Source organism: Salmo salar, chromosome 18, assembly GCF_965601325.2.
Source record: "Salmo salar chromosome 18, fSalSal1, whole genome shotgun sequence".
Lineage (NCBI taxonomy): Eukaryota > Metazoa > Chordata > Actinopteri > Salmoniformes > Salmonidae > Salmo > Salmo salar.
Window position 1 is genome coordinate 81886819 of NC_138308.1, and position 15680 is coordinate 81902498.

Below are 15680 nucleotides of genomic sequence, written 5' to 3' on the forward strand. Positions count from 1 at the left end.
CCTCCACTTTTGGTCCAATCAGGACCAAATCTGAACCAATCATAGACTTCTATGTTTGGTTCATATTTTGTTCGGTCTGGACCAGCCATGATTTGGCCCAAACAGACCTCTATAAATCACTTATTTTCAACTTTCATTCAGAGCCGAAAATTAACCTGATTTCAACATTCGGAAAATACATATTTTCTAAATCTAAATTTCTAAATTCAATGTCCTGGAAAATATGTATTTTAAACATATGGAAAATACCTCACCGTTCATTCAGAACCTATATTGAACCTTTTGATGGATTGCCAGGGGCACACTCCAACAGTCTGAGACATCAAACGAAGCATAATCAAAAGGGGATCATCTCGCTCTCCCAGAAGCTTGGCTGGTGCATAAAACCCCCAAATTCAAACAAAGGGTGTGATGTGTTTTCATAAAGCTTACTTGATTTTTATTTTTACTGCATTAGGGATAGCGTACACAGACGTTTCTGCTTTCTCCACTGTGTAGGTACAAATCTTTTTAATTCAAGACAGCATTTCTTGGGAACACAGACGAGCAACCCATGAGCAGCATGTGCTTCTGATCATTCCGCCAGATCAAAGGCAGTAGGGATGAACAGGTAGGGGATGTTCTCTTGATAAGTGTGTGATTTAGAAATGTTTTATGTCCTGCTAAGCATTCAAAATGTAACCCAAAAAACAGTTAGGCTACTATTGTGTGTCAGGGAAAGTGTATGGAGTAAAAAATAGATCATTTTCTTTAGGAATGTAGTGAAGCAAAAGTTGTCATACATAAATAGTAAAGTAAAGATACTCCCAGAAAGTACTTAAGTAGTACTTTACACCACTGATACAGGCTATTGAGCCACTGACTTGCGATTCTTTCTGCGTTTGACAGCCAACAAGATCTGCTCCAGGATCCTGTCTCTGTTGTTCCTCATGTTGTCCTTGGCCTTCTCCAGGAGGTGTTCGATGTCAGACACACCGTAGTGCTGCTGGAACGTTGTGTACTTCTCCCTCTCCTTCTTAATCTCCTCCTCGCCTAGGAAGAGAATAGAGAACCTTACAACACAACTTTGAGCACAGAGGGTTCTATTTACAGCTGGGGTGTTAAGCCGACGCTACTGTCAAATTTGTAGGTAAGTTTGCAATTTTGTCATGTAAAAACTGGCCCACTGGCATTTTCCAGTCCTAACGTCCAGGTTCGGCAGGTGACCTGTCTTATATCAACTCCTTGCAATCAGATGGGAGGAGCGGAAATATTTGAGGTGTGTCCTCAGGTAGCTCTGATAGGGATATTTAAGACCAATCAAAAACTGTTTTTTGGTGTGACACACACTTCCCATATGCGCATGGAACAAGAGCAATCGCTAAGTAGTCAAGACTGTCGATAAAGGGTTTGACTCCTGAGACCGCTTGGAAATACATCTTAATCACCAAAACTTTATTAAAATATGAAGTTTCAGAAGAATAAAACAGTGAGCTGACATTCCCTTTTAATCTAAGAATTGTAGGCAGGTCCACATTATTCTAGCCATGAGAAAACACACATTATATATTATTAAACATTTTTACACTCGGTACCGGTGGTCCATCTTGACCGTCGTGTGCGTGAGTGATGCAAAATAAATGTACACATCTACACCCACACTGCTCGTGTGGTCATCAAGCATCTGCGTGGCCAGGCGCTTAAATAGAACTTGGTTCTATTTGTGATGCTCAGCACGCTGCAAGTCCCGCCTCTCCCATCTTCTGATTGGTTTTTAGGAACATATACCCATGTGGGTGATTGAAAGATGAACTGAGGTCCACACTCCATTCGGTTGCCAACCGCCATATAAAGTCCAAATAATAATAAGAAGAAGAAGAAGCCTGAAGGAAGGGTGAGATGACTAGAAATTATTCGGTTGACCGTTTTATGTGTGGATTAATTGTCGGAGTAGAGGACCTTGTCCATTTCAGGTAAAATAACAATCCAATGTTAATATCCCAAGACAAATTAGCTAGCAACAGCAATCTAGCTAGCTAAATTGCCATAAATGTTTAATGCTTATCGACCTGTCCCCAAGTTAATATAGTTGGTTCAGAGTTTGTTTTGATATTTCAACCTGTGTGTCCTGATCCCGTCTTGTGTGGGGGACTAAATCAACATGCGTGTCCTTATCCCGTCTGGTGTGGGGGGACTAAATCAACATGCGTGTCCTGATCCCGTCTGGTGTGGGGGGACTAAATCAACATGCGTGTCCTGATCCCGTCTGGTGTGGGGGACTAAATCAACATGCGTGTCCTGATCCCGTCTGGTGTGGGGGGACTAAATCAACATGCGTGTCCTGATCCCGTCTGGTGTGGGGGGACAAAATCAACATGCGTGTCCTGATCCCGTCTGGTGTGGGGGGAACAAAATCAACATGCGTGTCCTGATCCCGTCTGGTGTGGGGGGACTAAATCAACATGCGTGTCCTGATCCCGTCTGGTGTGGGGGACTAAATCAACATGCGTGTCCTGATCCCGTCTGGTGTGGGGGACAAAATCAACATGCGTGTCCTGATCCCGTCTGGTGTGGGGGACTAAATCAACATGCGTGTCCTGATCCCGTCTGGTGTGGGGGGACAAAAATCAACATGCGTGTCCTGATCCCGTCTGGTGTGGGGGACTAAATCAACATGCGTGTCCTGATCCCGTCTGGTGTGGGGGGACAAAAATCAACATGCGTGTCCTGATCCCGTCTGGTGTGGGGGGACTAAATCAACATGCATGCGGTCTGGTCAGCATGTATGTAAAGACCATGACAAAGGGAGGAGAAAATGGTTAATGCAAATACTTCTAGTAAATTGAAACTTTAGCTGGAGGAAATTCCAACATGGTTGCTGAGGTGAATGATTACATTGAAGCCTTAGTGGGGAGGAAACCATCTGTAGGTCATTGTTTGGTTCATTTATGAGCTGAATAGAATTGTTGCATTTCCATTGTCATTTTTCGTTGCCGTAGCATCAATTAATCACATGATTAATGAATACCAAGGACGGGAATACCAAGGACACAGGTGGTAATGTTGAGAGATTCTCGCTAGAGTTTACAGAACAACTGCTTCTGAGAGATTAGGGTCAGTAATTAACTGTAACAAAATGGAGGACTGCAGTGTAGCCTTTATTATGAGTGAAGGTTGCATGGATTGCTAAGACATAAGAATGTGAAAGTGTGTATTTTAATTTATGTAGTTCTGTACCTGTCTATTAATGTTGTCTATGTCATTTTATGTAGTTCTGTCAGCTGTAATGGTCTTTTAATGTTTTGTATGCCATATTTTATGTTTTGTGTGGACCCCAGGAAGAGTAGCTGTAGCCAATGAGGTTCCTGATAAACATACTAAATACTAGTGACATCAAAAAGCAGACAGTTGGTGCAGATAAACAAGAAAAAGACATGACACAGAGAAAAACAAAGAGACAGAAAATAAGAGGGAGGTCAGAATAGGGCGTAGTCAGAGAGACAAGTATAAAAGACAGATAGACACTGACTACTATGATGACTACCACAGACCTTTGCAGTTCTGCAGGTTGAACAGGGGCATGTGCATGATGGTGGGCTCTTCAGGGCGTCGCCCCTCGAAAACGTAGCAGTCCTGAGGATGTTCTTTCTCCTTCCTCACACTCTCCTTCACTGGGGGAAAGGGGAGCTTCAGCTCATCTGCGTACTGTTTGGCACTAAGCACCGTCTGTGAGGAGCACGATCAGTAGTATGGTTATGTCAATGTCCTTCTACAAACCAGCCCCTAGGCACCACTCCCTAGACCCTACTTCCTAGTCACTATTCCGTAGCCCCTACTCCCTAGAGAGAGCAGGAGACGGGAGAGAGAGAGAGGGTCACTACTACCTAGGCACTTCATGTTCTACTGGAATTCACACACACACACACACACACACACACACACACACACACACACACACACACACACACACACACACACACACACACACACACACACACACACACACACACACACACACACACACACACTTTCCATTTTAATCATACTGGATAGAAAGGTAATGAAACAGGAATAAGCCATGTCTGTCTGTCTGTCTGTCTGTCTGTCTGTCTGTCTGTCTGTCTGTCTGTCTGTCTGTCTGTCTGTCTGTCTGTCTGTCTGTCTGTCTGTCTGTCTGTCTGTCTGTCTGTCTGTGTGTGTGTGTGTGTGTATGTGTGTTTGCCTCAAAGGGATCTCCCGCGCTGAAGTCCAAGGAGATGATGAGGTCGACATCCCTGGATGGGCGCAGGACGGGGGGGTAGGGAGAATTAATCTTTAACCCAGCATCTACCAGGTGAATCTTATCTTTGGATGCCATGCTGCTCAGAACGTTAGTATCTGGGGAGATGGAGGGAAAGGAGGGGTAGAGAGAGAGGGGGCGTAGAGCGAGAGGGGGGTAGGGGAGGTAGAGAGACAGAGAGGGGGGTAGAGAAAGAGAGCGAGGTGGTAAAGGGAGCGAGGGGGTAGAGAGAGAGATAGGGGTAGAGAGAGAGCGTTGGTGAGAGAGCGAAAAAGAGAGTGAGGGGGTAGAGAGAGGGGGCCGTCGAGAGAGTGGGGGTAGAGAAACAGAGAGGGGGTAGAGAGAGAGTGAGGTGGTAGAGGGAGCGAGAGGGTGGAGAGAGAGAGGAGAGAGAGAGCAAGAAAGTTGATATTTTGGAGGGAAACATAAGATCCTGATGACTGATACTAGTTATGTTATTACATTATGAAGAGGTCTGATGTTACTGTACCTTGGATATTAAAGAAGAAGTTGTACACGGTTCCCCATTCCCATTTTTTGACCAGAGGGAAAATGTTCTGTACAATCCACAACTCTGGAGGAGACACACACACCAATTTCAAATTATTCATATCACCTGGTCAAAAATTATCTCAGTGATGGAGACAGTATGTAGTCTGTTCTGTATCTCACACACACACACACACACACACACACTTTCCATAGTAATCATAGTGGACAGAAAGGAAATGAAAAAAACATTACCATCAGGGACCCAGGAGTTTATTATTGACACCTTATCCTTCATTCCCGTTGTCACCATATACTTTGATTCATCTGCAGAGGCTAAAACAAGAAAGATTACCTCATGGTCTGGCATGTAACACATGGTTTGAAAAAGCACGTGATAAAAATGAAGCTTCAGACCTCATTGATCACCTGTGTTGGTGATTGGTGTTGGAGTAATATAATGCCATTGTTACCGTTGTAGGTGTAGCGTTTGTCCTCCCAGTCTTTTGTCCAGCTGTCTGAGGTGAGGATGAGCTCCAGACTAACTGTCTCTATGAACTTCTTTCTCTCCTCCAGGCTGGTTCTCTTCCAGCTCTCAGAGTCCATGTTCCACAGCATCTCACCCTTACTGCTCACATGACCTAAAGTCAATATACACATCATCAGTAGGGTCATGATAATTGTGTGTGTGTGTGTGTGTGTGTGTGTGTGTGTGTGTGTGTGTGTGTGTGTGTGTGTGTGTGTGTGTGTGTGTGTGTGTGTGTGTGTGTGTGTGTGTGTGTGTGCATATGTGTGTGTATCTCACCTTCCAGTAGTTGTCTCAGTGTGGTGATGACGTTCCATGTGTTCAGTGGATCTGGGTCCTCAGCATTCACCATCAGCTCAGACACACACCTCACCACTTGGGAGGGCACACTCTCACACACCTCTACCTTCCCCCCTCTCGCAGACATCAACATCATGCTGTTCTGCCCTGCGGAACAAAACAGGTTGTCACATGTAGCGGAGGTGATTTGGAAACACACTCTCCTCTCGTGATGAGACATGTGAGGCATGGCCCCCCTCTTGACGGGGGAGAGAAACAATTTAGTTTTGGTTATTTTCCTTCAATTCTACACATTTTGCCATGGGGTGTAAAGAAAATGTTGCAGTTTTAAATCAATTCTTCTGCAGTTCTACACTTTTTGCCCTGGAGCGGAGAGAAACTTTTGGAATTTTTTTAACACATTTCATGCAATTCTACAAATTTTGCCATGGCGTGGAGACACATATTTGCATTTTTAAAGCAAATTTCCTTAAATTTTACACATTTTACCATTACTTTTGCCATGTTAATGATATCTGAGTTAGAGTGAGTGACTAACAACCAAATCAATGGGAGGTCAGGGCCCCTGAGCACGCCCTGCGTGCCTGGTCGGTATTCGGCCATGATTACTACAAAACTTACCAATCAAAAAATGGTTAGCTGACATGGCTAATTGAGTGACTTTCAGTGACTGACATATAAAGAGCGATATTGTTGATGCACAACCAAATTTCAAACTCGCACCTTATATATTCTAATATTCTAACCCTCAACAGTAAGTTGTTTATGACTGGAGCCAGCCCAGTGATGAGGTCACCCTGCCTGAGACATATAAAACTCAAGTGTCACACTCAGAACTTGAGGATGTCCTCTTGGCTTAATGGTAGACACTTGTTTCTTCCACTTGGGAGACTCCCTACCCCTGGTCACATAAGGATCAGAACTAGATTAAACCATCATAACCCAAAACATAAATCAGATTTTACTCAAACCATTTTCTATAACAGGAATGTGAACAAACACTGTACTGCCTCGAAATATGTTTAGAACTCCATCCCCCATCCTGGAGTTGACGTTTTGTCATTGTTTAAATGACGGATTGTGGCTTTAAAGATCAACATGGAATTAGAATGGGTTTAGAATATAGGTCTGTCTACATGTGGTATCTTAGATCACGTCATGCTATTTCTGAACAGTCCAATGAATCTCCCCACACACAGACAGTCAGATGGTTAAAACTGCTTACCTTTAGTCTTAATGCCAGCAGAAAATGTAACTGAAAAAAACAGAGGGTAGTGTGGGTACAAAACAAATATGGGAAAACACAGGAACATAGAAGAAAATGGGAACTCATAAGCAGGTGTGAGGGATGGATGGGATGCTGAGAGATGTTACTGTAATGGCCGTGGATATCATTTGTCTACGCATGTTTTCGTCCAGTATTGTCCTGTAGTTTATCGTCCAGTATTGTCCTCTAGTTTATCGTCCAGTATTGTCCTCTAGTTTATCGTCCAGTATTGTCCTCTAGTTTATCGTCCAGTATTGTCCTGTAGTTTATCGTCCAGTATTGTCCTCTAGTTTATCGTCCAGTATTGTCCTCTAGTTTATCGTCCAGTATTGTCCTGTAGTTTATCGTCCAGTATTGTCCTCTAGTTTATCGTCCAGTATTGTCCTCTAGTTTATCGTCCAGTATTGTCCTCTAGTTTATCGTCCAGTATTGTCCTCTAGTTTATCGTCCAGTATTGTCCTCTAGTTTATCGTCCAGTATTGTCCTCTAGTTTATCGTCCAGTATTGTCCTGTAGTTTATCGTCCAGTATTGTCCTCTAGTTTATCGTCCAGTATTGTCCTCTAGTTTATCGTCCAGTATTGTCCTCTAGTTTATCGTCCAGTATTGTCCTGTAGTTTATCGTCCAGTATTGTCCTCTAGTTTATCGTCCAGTATTGTCCTCTAGTTTATCATCCAGTATTGTCCTCTAGTTTGATCGTCCAGTATTGTCCTCTAGTTAATCGTCCAGTATTGTCCTCTAGTTTATCGTCCAGTATTGTCCTCTAGTTTATCGTCCAGTATTGTCCTCTAGTTTATCGTCCAGTATTGTCCTCTAGTTTATTGTCCAGTATTGTCCTCTAGTTTATCGTCCAGTATTGTCCTCTAGTTTATCGTCCAGTATTGTCCTCTAGTTTATCGTCCAGTATTGTCCTCTAGTTAATCGTCCAGTATTGTCCTGTAGTTTATCGTCCTCTAGTATTGTCCTAGTAGTTGATCCTCTAGTATTGTCCTCTAGTTTATTGTCTAGTATTGTCCTCTAGTTTATGTCTACTATTGTCCTCTAGTTTATTGTCTAGTATTGTCCTCTAGTTTATTGTCTAGTATTGTCCTCTAGTTTATTGTCTAGTATTGTCCTCTAGTTTATTGTCTAGTATTGTCCTGTAGTTTATTGTCTAGTATTGTCCTGTAGTTTATTGTCTAGTATTGTCCTGTAGTTTATTGTCTAGTATTGTCCTGTAGTTTATTGTCTAGTATTGTCCTGTAGTTTATTGTCTAGTATTGTCCTGTACTTTATTGTCTAGTATTGTCCTGTAGTTTATTGTCTAGTATTGTCCTGTAGTTTATTGTCTCGTATTGTCCTTTAGTTTATTGTCTAGTATTGTTCGGTAGTTTATTGTCTAGTATTGTCCTGTAGTTTGTCTACTATTGTCCTGTAGTTTATTGTCTACTATTGTCCTGTAGTTTATTGTCTACTATTGTCCTGTAGTTTATTGTCTACTATTGTCCTGTAGTTTGTCTACTATTGTCCTGTAGTTTGTCTACTATTGTCCTGTAGTTTATTGTCAAGCATTGTCCTGTAGTTTATTGTCAAGCATTGTCCTGTAGTTTATTGTCAAGCATTGTCCTGTAGTTTATTGTCAAGCATTGTCCTGTAGTTTATTGTCTACTATTGTTTAGGAGTAATGCTTTATGTTTGTGTTTCTTTTTGATTGAAGGTGATTCTCTTCGTTGTTGTTATATCTTTGTGTTTCTGTACTGGGTCTGTTCCTGGGTTGTATTGTACATACAGGCACTATGTTCATTTTCATTCTTTCTTATTGACTTTTCTTTTGCGTTGTCTCTCTATCGTTGTCTGATGGATGTGTTATCGTCTGGTTGGGTGGGAGTAAGGGGAGGGGTGAAAGACTACCGTATTGCAAGAAGTCTTACCTAATTAAAAAAATGTAAGTTATTTATCACAAATGAACTCAAATGGAACATTGTTTCAATGATCCCCCCAAAATTACAATCATACACACAAGCCTTTCAGGCTAGCTAGCATGCTGCACTGTAACTTACCTCCAAGTAAGGCCCAGATCATTTTTACTACCTCAGCATTGTTCCTCTGCCCATCTGCAATGGCACTCCCACAGATACCTGCCCAGCAACAACAAACAAACAACAATTAATAATCTATAAGAGTTGTGAAAAAAAAGATGATATCAACAATGGGGACAAAGTTTTGTGTGTGCATGTGTGTGGGGGGGTATGTTTGTGTGCGTGTGTGGTTGTGGTTGTGTGCATGTGCTTCTGTGTGTGTCTGTGCGTGCCCCACCTTGCAGCAGAACCATGTCCATTTCCTTCCTCTTCTCTCTCAGTGTCCCGCCTTCAAACTGGCTCCCTAGACAGGAAGTGGGGACGAAAGCGCCCAATCCGGAGAAGCCGCTCTCGTGGGGGGTCATCTCAAACCACACCCCTACAGACAACAGGTGGATATTACAGAAATGTACAATCATTGGCTTTGTCTGAAATGACACCCTATTCCCTATATAGTGCACTACTTCTTAACAGAGCCCAACTGGGACACAGACTAATGCTTGGCTTGCTTTTTGGGCATCTACAGTAGAGTGTTTGTTCATATTGTATTAATTGTTTATATTATTTGTGTTGTTCTGGTTGTAAAACTCTTTGAAACAATTATCTTTGTAAAAAGCGCTATACAAATACATTTGATTGATTGATGCTGCGTTCACAGTGATCTCAGAACTCTGAAACGTTCAACTTGGAACCCCGTTTTACAAAGATGATACCCAAGTATCAGAATCAATCAATAGGAAGCTTTACGCAAATAACATTCATTTAAACTCTGAGGTTTGAATGAACGTCTCATAACAGTCACCTTTAGTGCAGTCCAGTTTGTTGTGCTCCAGTTCTATGGCGCTGTAGATGGGGTAGGGGTTGGTGCTGTTCCTGTGAGCTTCTTCAGAGAGACAGCGAGTGTGCATCTGATACAGGAGACAGAGAACAAAATGGAAGAGATGGGGGGAAACGGGGGGAGAGATGGGGGGAGAAGGGGGGGGGGGGGGTAATCAGCTCAACAGAGGGAGAAAGAGAGAAAGAATGACAGATGGACACACATACATAAACCATACACTGACCTCCACACACACTGGTTGGCAGACAGACAGATAGACAGCCAGATATACAGACACACGCACACACGCTGGCAGACAGACACACACACAAACACGTACACAAACGCAAACACACACACACACATACTGGCAAATAGACAGACAGACAGACACGGAAACACACACACAACCATACACTGACCTCTTTCATGAAATAGGAGGCAGTGAAGGCGCCCCAGAACTCAGTGAGGTTGAAGTCCTGGTTTTGTTCTTTCCTCAATTTCAGCCACTTCACAGCTTTGCTCAAGCCGACTGTAGGACCCTTCAGCTTCTCTATCACCTCATCACAACGCATATTCAACGACCAATCTGAATCGCTGTACAGAGATGACATGCACCTGTGTGTGTGTGTGTGTGTGTGTGTGTGTGTGTGTGTGTGTGTGTGTGTGTGTGTGTGTGTGTGTGTGTGTGTGTGTGTGTGTGTGTGTGTGTGTGTGTGTGTGTGTGTGTGTGTGTGTGTGTGTGTGATTTAGAGGGAGGGAGAGAGAGAGAGACATATAATTTGTTTTAGGTCACTCAAAATGAACTTCCCTGCTAAGAATAATAGTAAATAAGGGGGGGGGGGGGGGGGGGGGGGGGGGGGGGGGGGGGGTGTGTGTGTGTGTGTGTGTGTGTGTGTGTGTGTGTGTGTGTGTGTGTGTGTGTGTGTGTGTGTGTGTGTACCAGGTGGTGCCTGACACCCCACACATGTAGAGGAGGCTGCCCAGCAGGTTGTCCTGTACCAGCTGAAACAGAGATCCCAGCATGCCCACTGCTGCCCTCTCTCCTCCACCTGACCCCAGCAACGCTATGTTAGGAACATCCTCCTGAGAGATGGGGAGAGAGAGACAGAGAAAGAAAGAACAAAAAAAGGGATCAAATCTAGAGACATTCTCATCAGTGTCCCATCATATTTTAAATAAGAAAGAAGGGGGGGGGTTGGGCTAACAACAGGCAGCTGGAGACATGGGAGTGGGGAGGGGGCTCCATATGTAGCTGGCTGTGGAGACAGGGAGGAGTTAGAGAAAGACCATGTGTACCAGAGAGAGTGATCGATAGAGAAGACAGGAGTACCCACCAGTTCACAATTGATACCCTGATCTTTCAGCCACTTCTTAATCAGAGTCTTCCTCAACGTCACGTATTTTATCTCTTCATCATTGATGGAGTGAGACAGACGCACAGTCTGACAGAATGAACAAAAGACAGAAAGATGTAATGATATCATTTGGTGAACTAAAGTGTTGATAGCTAAGGAAAAATGTTTTATTCAATGTATTTAATTGAGCCATAACACTTCTAAAGTAACATGGTATTTCATAAAAAGTTATTTTAAGATAAAAACATAATTCTGTCAGAAAATAATATTTTATTCCTTCATTCTGGATGCATATTCATATACATGTATTACAATACCGTGTGGTATGTTGCAGACAAATGTCATCCTCATATTGTGTAAACATAAACATAATGAAGTTTCCTTTCATTATGATTTAATTTGGTGAGCTTAGTATTGACAACAACAGAAAAGGGTTGTGTTCAATGTATATTTGAGCGATATCAGCTATGCAGTAGCATAGTATTTGACGAGAACCAAACATAATATTGTGTGGTTTATTTCAGACAAATGTCCTTCTCTATATTGTGATGATGAGTTTCTTACCTCAGGAATATCAGTTTGTTTCACCATTGTTCTCTCTGAGTCCACTTAAACAGATCCTTTAAACACAAACCAATCCCTTGGTTTTTATGCATGTCATAGGGTCAGAAAACTCTCAATAAGATGTTATTTAGAGTAAAAGAAATATTCAGATAATAATAACAGTACTGTGATAGTCAATTACTCTAAATGATCCAGGGCCAAGGACATAGTACTCAGTTGAAACCCAAAGACACTCTAATATATATTTTCTATGTCCTAAACACATCTATCAATGTGACTTCAACACTAGAAGCCAAAGACTCTAGACTGATTTGAATAAAGGTCACCTGCATCATTCTATTACACAACAATCAATCCCATTAATTTATATAGCACCTTTTACAAAGACAGATTGTCACAAAGGGCTTTACAACAATATCATATATTATATATATATATATATATATATATATATATATATATATATATAAAATCAATAAAATAATACAACTAAACACAAATGCTACATGCAGTGTTTAGACAGAGAAGTCTTACTAGAGATGTATAGTGTAGTACAGCAGACTAGTCCAGTCTTAATCTTCACCTCCAGATGATCTCCTCTTGATCTCCACACTCTAGTCCCATCCTCTGTCATCTTATATAGGCCCAGACACACACACACACACACACACACACACACACCCTTAAGATGACAGTTACTGAGAAAAATGCAGGAAACACTTAACACGCCCCTTTTCTATGGTGGTGAGTATTTCGTTATCAAATCGTATTAGTCACATGTGCCGAATACAACAGTGAAATGCTTACTTACGATCCCCTAACCAACAATGCAGTTTCCCAAAAAATATATGGATAAGAATAAGAAATAACAGTAACAAGTAATTAAAGAGCAGCAGTAAAATAACAAGACCATATACAGGTGGTACTGGTACAGAGGCACCAGTTTTTTTATTTATACCTTTATTTAACTAGGCAAGTCAGTTAAGAACAAATTCTTATTTTTAATGACAGCATAGGAACAGTGGGCTAACTGCCTGTTCAGGGGCAGAACGACAGATTTGTACCTTGTCAGCTCAGGGATTTGAACTTGCAACCTTTCGGTTACTAGTCCAACGTGCTAACCACTGGGCTACCCTGCCGTTGAGGTAATATGTATATGTAGGTAGAGTTATTAAAGTTACTATGCATAGATGACAACAACAGAGTAGCAGCTGTGTAAATAAGGGGGGGGGGGGCAATGCAAATAGTCTGGGTAGCCATTTGATTAGATGTTCAGGAGTCTTATGGCTTGGGGGTAGGAGCTGTTTAGAAGCCACTTGGACCTAGACTTGGCATTCCGGTACCACTTGCCAAGCGGTAGCAGAGAGAACAGTCTATGACTAGGGTGGCTGGAGTCTTTGACAATTTATAGGGCCTTCCTCTGACACTGCCTGGGATAGAGGTCCTGGATGGCAGGAAGCTTGGCCCAAGTGATGTACTGGGCCGTACGCACTACCTTCTATAGTGGCTTGCGGTCGGAGGCCGAGCAGTTGCCATACCAGGCAGTGATGCAACCAGTCAGGATGCTCTCGATGGTGCAGCTGTAGATCATTTTGAGGATCTGAGGACCCATGCCAAATCTTTTCAGTCTCATGAGGGGGAATAGGTTTTGTCATGCCCTCTTCACGACTGTCTTGGTGTGCTTTGACCATGTAAGTTCGTTGGTGATGTGGACACCAAGGAACTTGAAGCTCTCAACCTGCTCCACTGCAGCCCCATCGATGAGAATGGGGGCGTACTCGGTCCTCTTTTTCCTGTCGTCCACCGTCATCTCCTTTGTCTTGATCACGTTGAGGGAGAGGTTATTGTCCTGGCACCACATGGCCAGGTCTCTGACCTCCTCCCTGTAGGCTGTCTCTTTGTTGTCGGTGATCAGGCCTACCACTGTTGTGTCATCAGCAAACTCAACGATAGTGTTGGAGTTGTGCCTGGCCGTGCAGTCATGAGTGAAAAGGAAGTACAGGAGGGGACTAAGCACGCACCTCTGAGGGGCCCCTGTGTTGAGGATCAGCATGGCGGATGTGTTGTTACCTACCCTTACCAGTTGGGAGCAGCCCGTCAAGAAGTCCAGGATCCAGTTGCAGATAGAGGTGTTTAGTCCCAGGGTCCTTAGCTTATTGATGAGCTATGAGAGAACTATGGTGTTGAACGCTGAGCTGTTGTCAATCAATAGCATTCTCACATAGGTGTTACTTTTGTCCAGGGAGGAAAGGGCAGTGTGGAGTGCAATAGAGATTGCATCATCTTCTCATTTTAAGATTATATCTCTGAAAGATTCCTTGCATTCCATGTTTCTCTCTAGTCAATCCATCCCAACAGTGCCTTTCAGAGAGTTTCTCTCATGCAGTAGTGTAATGCTATAGCGTGTGTGCATGTGTTTCTTCGTCTGTTGGGGTGGTATGTTCGTCTGTTGGGGTGGTATGCAAATTGGAGTTTGTCTAGGGTTTCTGGGATGATGGTGTTGATGTGAGCCATGACCAGCCTTTCAAAGCACTTCAAGGCTACAGACGTGAGTGCTACGGGTCAGTAGTCATTTAGGCAGGTTACCTTAGTGTTATTGGGCACAGGGTCTATGGTGGTCTGCTTAAAACATGTTGGTATTACAGACTCGGACAGGGAGAGGTTGAAAATGTCAGTGATGTCATGGCTTCTGGTTGGGGCACGTACCGTCACTGTGTGGACGACGTCATTGATGCACTTATTTATGAAGCCAATGACTGATGTGGAATCCGGGAACATATTCCAGTCTGTGCTAGTAAAACAGTACCATAGCTTATCATCTGACCACAATTTTATTGATCGAGTCACTGGTGCTTCCTGCTTTCATTTTTACCTGTAAGCAGGAATCAGGAGGATAGAATTATGTTCAGATTTGCCAAATGGAGGGTGAGGGAGAGCTTTTTATGCGTCTCTGTGTGTGGAGTAAAGGTGCTCCAGAGTTTTTTCCCCTCTGGTTGAACATGTAACATGCTGATAGAAATTTGGTCAGACGGATTTAAGTTTCCCTGCATTAAAGTCCCCAGTTACTAGGAGCGCCGCCTCTGGGTGGGCGATTTATTGTTTGCTTATGGTGGAATACAGCTCATTCAATACAGTCTTAGTGCCAGCCTCAGTCTGTGGTGGTATGTAGACAGCTACAAAAAATACAGATGAAAACTCTCTAGGTAGGTAGTGTGGTCTACAGCTTATCATGAGATACTCTACCTCAGGCGAGCAATAGCTCGATAATTCCTTAGATATCCTGCACCAGCTGTTATTAACAAAAATACATAGTCCGCCTCCCTTGTCTTACTACACACTGCTGTTCTATCCTGCCGATACAGCGTATAACCAGCCAGCTGTATGTTGATAATGTCGTCGTTCAGCCACGACTCCGTGATGCATAAGATATTACAGTTTAGAATGTCCCGTTGGTAGTTTAATCTTCTGCGTAGGTCATCGATTTTATTTTCCAGAGATTGCACGTTTGCGAGCAGAATGGAAGGAATTGTATTTTGTTGTTGATCACCTACAAATTCTCAGAAGGCAGCCCGCCCTCCGGCCCCTTTTTCTCTGCCTTCTCTTCACGCAAATGGCAAGGATCTGGGCCTGTTCCCGGGAAAGCAGTATGTCATTCAAGTCGGGCTTGTTGGAATCGTTAAAGGAAAAAAAGGATTCTGCCAGTCCGTGGTGAATAATCGCAGTTCTGATGTCCAGAAGTTATTGACTGTCAAAAGAGACGATAGCGGCAACATTATGTACAAAATAAGTTACAAAAATGTGTTACAAACAAAGCAAAGAAACAAACAAACAACACAATTGGTTGGGAATAGGTAAAACAATCAGCCTTCTTCTCCGACGCCATCTTATCAGTGACACTTCCTTGGGAAACCGGAGTGGTGCAAATTTTTAGGGTTTGATTGCTTCAACAGAAAAATACAAATATAAGGTATGAAAGCAAAGTATATGTCAAAAGTTATAGAATTTTTTTTGATTCTCCGGTGAATGAAATGAACATTGTCTCAAG

At 42.9% G+C, this 15680-nt stretch overlaps 1 protein-coding gene across 1 annotated transcript; it reads right to left on the reverse strand.

Moving 5' to 3' along the window:
* Positions 1-414: 414 nt before the first annotated feature.
* On the reverse strand, positions 415-12264 carry LOC106577847 (cytosolic phospholipase A2 gamma). The gene is made up of 16 exons (XM_082965194.1): positions 12170-12264; positions 11636-11691; positions 11051-11158; positions 10657-10799; positions 10136-10331; positions 9699-9804; positions 9135-9275; positions 8879-8956; positions 6799-6828; positions 5553-5720; positions 5221-5388; positions 5003-5083; positions 4749-4832; positions 4202-4356; positions 3531-3705; positions 415-1032 (listed from the first exon to the last, which is right to left on the reverse strand). Exons 2-16 carry the CDS (start codon positions 11660-11662, stop codon positions 848-850), a joined length of 1845 nt encoding a protein of 614 aa, XP_082821320.1. The 5' UTR covers positions 11663-11691; positions 12170-12264; the 3' UTR covers positions 415-847.
* Between the last annotated feature and the right edge of the window lie 3416 nt (positions 12265-15680).